This window comes from Notothenia coriiceps, unplaced genomic scaffold, assembly GCF_000735185.1.
Source record: "Notothenia coriiceps isolate Sejong01 unplaced genomic scaffold, NC01 NC01_scaffold00022213, whole genome shotgun sequence".
NCBI classification, from domain to species: Eukaryota; Metazoa; Chordata; class Actinopteri; order Perciformes; family Nototheniidae; genus Notothenia; species Notothenia coriiceps.
Window position 1 is genome coordinate 252,541 of NW_011354914.1, and position 6,170 is coordinate 258,710.

At 36.2% G+C, this 6,170-nt stretch overlaps 1 protein-coding gene across 1 annotated transcript; it reads right to left on the reverse strand.

Moving 5' to 3' along the window:
• Positions 1-1,380: 1,380 nt before the first annotated feature.
• Positions 1,381-4,423, reverse strand: ppa1a (inorganic pyrophosphatase 1a). Its single transcript, XM_010780876.1, has 11 exons — positions 4,276-4,423; positions 4,029-4,093; positions 3,492-3,545; positions 3,265-3,384; positions 3,100-3,186; positions 2,886-3,012; positions 2,666-2,793; positions 2,259-2,344; positions 1,989-2,058; positions 1,703-1,742; positions 1,381-1,609 (listed from the first exon to the last, which is right to left on the reverse strand). The coding sequence occupies exons 1-11, from the start codon at positions 4,409-4,411 to the stop codon at positions 1,581-1,583; spliced, it is 942 nt and encodes a 313-aa protein (XP_010779178.1). The 5' UTR covers positions 4,412-4,423; the 3' UTR covers positions 1,381-1,580.
• Between the last annotated feature and the right edge of the window lie 1,747 nt (positions 4,424-6,170).

Here is a 6,170-nt window from a genome sequence, read left to right on the forward strand (position 1 = left end):
TTCTTCTGTGGTGTGTATGCGGTTGTTTGCAACCTTAGTTTTGGGTTTCTGCCATCTCCTGGTGTCAGGTAACTCCTACAGTGTACAGCATGCTCTCTGGTGTGTTTTTCCCTATTACACATCCATGGTTTTTCCTTTAACAAAGATACATGTTCTAATGTTTCTGGTACTTGGTAGGCCTACTGATCACCAAAACCAGTTTGAAATGTATCTATAAGCTAATATTACAATACGTTTTATAAGGCACAGTCGATATTGTCCTTTTCGTTACCTATTCATGATTGTCATTTATCCTCTTTTCTTTATCCTCTCAGATTTCTAATAACAACAACTATATTTTTGAATGGCACGTAATGTCTTCCCGCTTATTTCCTTCCAATCCATTAATTTCCTTCCTTTTGATTCTGATTTGTAGAGACTAATATATATTTAGTTAACAGCTTTTTTTGGCTGGTTTGTCCTCTTTAATACCCAGGAAAGCCTGAATGAGCAGGAATCCAAATTAATATTCTTAATGCTTATATTGTGTTTATTATTAGTAATGTTGTATTGTAGTCATTCCTGAAGATTACTGGATGAGCCAGGCATGAAACCTTTACATAAGAACAACATTTTAATACCAGACTGTAAAAAAAGAAGCCGACTGTTAAAAAAAGTTAAATGAAAATGCTACTTGTCTGAAAGTAAGTATGACTAAAGTATTACAAGTACTAGATGCAGAAACAACCCCTGTAACTTTTATATTATTATATATTATACTCTTGCATGCATACACAAATCAGTATTTTACTGTTGTCAGTTGAATTGGAGGTCATTTTTAGCACCACACTAACAAGTAACATGTAATGTAACTAATTTACTTTTCAGAAAGACTCCATTCCAACATTGAACCACATTTTACTTTAGCTACATTTAGAGCTGAAAACTTTGATCTCGAGTAGGAACTTAAAAAGACCATCAGGCAATCACAGCAGGTATGATTTCAGGTATTGGTTGTAATACTGGCTGTAACCCTTTGAGCTGTTGTTGCCATAGTTATTAACACAACTAAGGTCTCTAGTGCTTATTGAAGTATACTGTTTAAATGCAACCTACAGAAGCACCCCATGGTGCATATCCACTTACAGCCACAGACTTACAAAAACATTTATTTATACTGTTAAGAGGCTTTTACATGTTGGATCACTGACTACTGGAATTGCCAGCAGGCAGTAGTGTTTTAAAAAAAAATTTCAACAAGCAAAGCATTACTTATTGCTACTATCTATTTTATATCCTTATTCTCTAGGTAATCGTACATCATGTTGACATCGACAATATGTAGGAGACGCAATAAATACAAAATAAAATAGACAATATAGTGGGATTTATTATGGTTTATTGTGTCAAGCTTGAAACTAGATATTGAGTTACAAACACACATAAAGCTTTTTTGACAGCATCAGAAATATAAGTGTGTGAACAAAAAAGCAAGAAAATGTGACATGAAACATAAATTCGATCCATCCAGTTACCGCACTGCGCTGTTGTGTCGAAAGAAGTCAAGTAAAGAATGATGGTTTCTGCTCAGAAGTTTCCTCTTAGTTCTCATAGTAGAACCATTGGTCGACTGGAAAAAATAAATAAAAGAAACGTATGTGATTTCCATCAAGTTAAAACATAGAGTACCTGCAATAAAACAAATAAACGTACAATCACCCACCTGAAGTTGGAATGGGATCTTCAGCTCCAAAAGCACATGCCTGTAAAAGAAAGTAGTCATAAAAGAGTGTTATTTTGAGAAATGGATAATTTTTTTGGATACATTTGTGAAATCATTTTGGGTGTGTTTTGAGTTTTATTTTTTTCATTTTCAAGAAATCAAATGGTAGCCATATTTTCAAAAATTGGCAAGTATTTAAGTATTTGTGGGTATTTTGTTTATCATATTTATATTAGAATTTCAGTAACGAAAGGAGGTTGTATACATTTGAAAATGACAAACTTACAGATTTAACCACGGCCTCTGCATCCCCAGCAGAGCAGCAGAACGGACTATCTGAGACACCGGTGTTCGTGCTGATTCAAGGAATAAAAAAGGAATTATTTACAGAAAGTCACAAAATCATTACATTATCTGTAGTAAAAAGGTGTTAAACAGAGAGATTTGCTGCTACTTTAAAGATCAACAGATTGTCAAAATGTTCCGGTTGATGGATTGGTCGTTTTGTCTATTCATTGTAGCTCTACTTCATAGAATGTCTGCGTTAAGCACTCACCAGTTTAACTCTCCAGCGCTGGAATTCTTAGAAATCAGTGCCTTCCAAAACTCATGGGTGTCCTTGATTGTTTTAATCGCAAAGTCCTGGAAAACATTTGTTTTTCTCACAACAATCAATAGACATCCTTTCCCCCTCCCCCTTCAATATAACTGGTACAAATAAAATTGATTGATTAACCAAAGAGGTTGGGCTATAGAAAAAAAGTGTCATAACAATTTTGCCTCTGAAAATGTTTTTACGTTTGTAAATTGTTTTCGGTTGTAAGTGTTTTAATTTGAGCACACCTGATACAGAAATGTTACATGTATTTAAAGAACATACTGTTATCAGTCATTTAAATTAAAAAAACATTTATAACAGTTTTAAAATACAACATAAGTACTGTGACAACTTAAAAGGCGTACCCTGTCCTTGAACTCCCCGTTGAAAGCAAACTGGTTTTCAGGCTTCCCATCTGGGACTTTGTATCTTTTGAACCAATCAAACGTTGCCTCCAGGTATCCAGGCTTAAGTCGTCTTACATCTTCAATATCTGCAACAAATCGATAACAAAGCAAAACCCTGAATATTCAGCAAACCTTATTAAACTGCATATGTCCTTCTTTAATTGTTGGTTGTTCATACCGTTAAAGTCTGCAGACTCGGGGTCCTCAGTATTGATCACAATGACCTTCCAGTCTGTTTCGCCCTCATCGATCAAAGCCAGAGTTCCCAACACTTTCACTTTGATAATTTCTCCTTGAGAGCACACCTGAGAATCAAAGGCACTCTTAATAAGAAACGCTACACACGGTTCAATAAAACTCTGTCTCTTCAAAGCCCCTAATGACAGTTGTACCTTATTTCCTATGTCACATATGTCAATAGGATCGTTGTCTCCACAGCATCCTGTGTCGCTGTCCTTGTGGTTGGGATCTTCCCATGTCTGTGATAAAAGAAAGCTCAGGTTAGAAGAGCGGGGATATGGTCGGTTTTCCTGTTGTCTGAACATCCTCTTAGTTACCTGAGGAATAGCTCCATAGTTCCAGATGTAGCCTTTGTGAGGGAACACATTTGCTACATAACGGAGGTTCCCCTTCTTTATATCTTGTTTCAGTGGATTAAGAGGATCTTTGGTGGCAATCTGATTTAAAAAAAGAAAAGAGAACATCTAATATTAGTTCCACAACGACAACAAAGTATTGGGGACTATTCATCAACTTAAGTGTACCCATTTGCAAATATGCATACCTCCATCTTTGCATTTGTCCATCTTGGAACCTCCACAACAGCATGGAAGATATTCTGCAGGATTATAAGAAATACTGTTACGTCAGGACGAATCCTTGTAAATGTGTTAAATTCATTTCAATGCCATTTTTATAGTTATGTAAGGCCTACATAATTGTGATTATACGTATTGGCAAAGTGACCTTTTTTTCAACAAGGCTCCAATGTCTGCCTGAACTAAAGTTACCTGAGGTCATTTAAGGTAGCACACTGATTATGGCCCCCAGGTGGTACTGGGAAGCCATCTTGCCATTACTGATTACTAATTCAGAATTAAAGTTTAATAGTAAAATCTCATTTTGGTAATCTGTGGTACAACGATACTTTTAAACTACAAATGGTACGTGTACAACATTTGACTTGCAACACAAGTTGATTTAATAAACATTTAAAGGCTACAGTACAGCCCCAGCAACACAGTTCTATAATACAAATACTACAAATACAGCTCTACTTTTTAAAATAAAAACCTGCAGCATTAAGTTTGACACTGCTCACCTCTGCTTCATTTGCGTAGATGGGTATGTCATGGAAGGGAGAGATGTATTTTCCCTCAGAGTTTTCTAAGGAAAAGAGTAATTCATTTTTAGCAGAAATACAAATTCTGATGAGCTACAAATGGCCAGATCTCTTCATAAAGCTCTACTGGCTAATGCAGCCATAATAGTTTCCAGATAGCTGGCAACTATTACACTAAAAGTTTTCAACAACACAAATACTAGATGTATAAAAAAGCTGTTCTTACTGAAATACACTCTGTAGTCCAGGGTGTTGGGCCGGCCCCTCTCCTCGACAGTAACGCTCATTTCTGCTGCTGCTTTCAGAACACTGTGGGCTGCACTAATCCAGGAGTAAGAAGCTCCTGACTGACGGGCAGTCATTCAGACTGAGGCAGCAGACATGCGCATAAACCAAGAGCCCTGGCATGCATGTGACACCTGGAAGTGTACGGGCCAGCTGACAAGACATGAATGTTCCTGAATTCTTATCACATCCATTATTGGCATCTGTTGCTAACAAGCGTGAACAAACAGCGGAGAGAATTACTCGGAACAATCAGCAGCTAATCCTTATTTGTTAGCACTTCTCCATGGCTGCCACATATATTCTGCCGCCTAGATGTGAAGTTTCTTTACCTTCTATGTGTAAAGTGATTTGTTTTTAATTTCCCTCCTGTAAGCTGTGGCTCTTGAGAGCTCTTTGCAGACATAAACAGATGGAGCTGACTGCTAGCTGTAAACCAATTAACAAGGCAAGATTAGGTGTTGTGCCTACGTCGTGACTTCTTGCTTCTGGAGTATCCCCGTAACTATTTGATAACATACTTGTGGGCCTATTTCTAGAAACATAATACAAATATTATATATATAATATTTACCTTCTTAAAAAACAGGAGGGATGGCATTTTGCTGGTGTTGAATTCAATTTTTTACGTCAGATAAAGTGCACATATTGGAGGTAATTTACATATCCGTTGTTACAGATCTTGGTAAATGAGAAATGTGTTTAAACATTCTAAACGCTCTGCAGTCTTTGCTGTAATTAACACTTTTAAATTGTGTCTGTACAGTTTGACACAATCATCATATTGCAGCCAGGCCTGAGAAACTACTAATTATGTTAATGTGTTGAAACCACATATACTCGAATCAATCATAATGCATTACATTTAATTTTATTCAAGCTACTTTTTTTTTTTTTAAATCAATTATGAATATAGTCTATAAGTATAGTGTATTTACTCCAATTATAGCTTATAATTGGAGACAATTTAATAAATTTGTGTAACCAAAACTCACACAATCCAGTTCACAGAGAAGATGCCTCCTGCTTTAAGCATAATACAACTCCATACTAAAGGACTGTAGTTCTCCTCTGGTGTAGCATATGATTAAAGCTCAGTCAGAGGGCAACATGAGCAATACAAGGTCACAGCAGAGGAGTCACATGACGCTGTAATCCTCCCACCTTGCTAAATATTTCTCTTGGCTTGAAGAGTGGTCATCCTCTACTTGCATTAGAATATGTTTATTTAATTGTCTTGTATGTACTCATTTCTGTATCCCTCTAATATCTTTATACTTCCTCCAGTATCCTTTTTCTTTTGTGCCACAACACACTCAACACAGCGAGCACAAACATCAGATTAAAGGTGATCCCGACTAGACAGAGTTGCTATTTAAGGAATTCTTCAAAAGCCTAAGCAGAATACTTTAATACTGTGGATCAGGTCTGTCACCTGTAGCCTCTCTCAAAGATGGAGAGCTTGATCACAGTTTGTATCTACTTTCTCTTTGACCTTAAATCAAGTCTGTGTTGCCTCCTGCCTACAACTTGATAACAGTGTCAGAATATTTGTATTGTCTCTTCAATTGATTTAGTTCTGTTTTATAAGTATAAATCCCTGTGAAGGAGACTACGGGGAGGAATGTATGAGCATGTTGTTGCTGTTTTCTTTATATCTCTACAAAGAGTGGAAATAGAAGTATTGTTATTTTTCCTGCTGTTATTTTGCCAAATGTATGCCTTTTTTTTTTTCTTCTAAAAGACTAACTAGCTTCACAAAATGTGATGAGTTGTTTTGATTATTGTTATTATTTGTATTAAAGTATCAATCAATCTATCGTATACATTGTTATA

Coding starts and splice junctions, on each gene's coding strand:
- ppa1a (XM_010780876.1), bottom strand. CDS start 4,411: ATGACTGCCCGTCAGTCAGGAGCTTCTTACTCCTGGATTAGTGCAGCC. Junction 2,345..2,665: donor ACGGGGAGTTCAAGGACAGG/GTACGCCTTTTA, acceptor AATGTTTTCCAG/GACTTTGCGATTAAAACAAT. Junction 1,743..1,988: donor CAGAGGCCGTGGTTAAATCT/GTAAGTTTGTCA, acceptor TTTCTTTTACAG/GCATGTGCTTTTGGAGCTGA.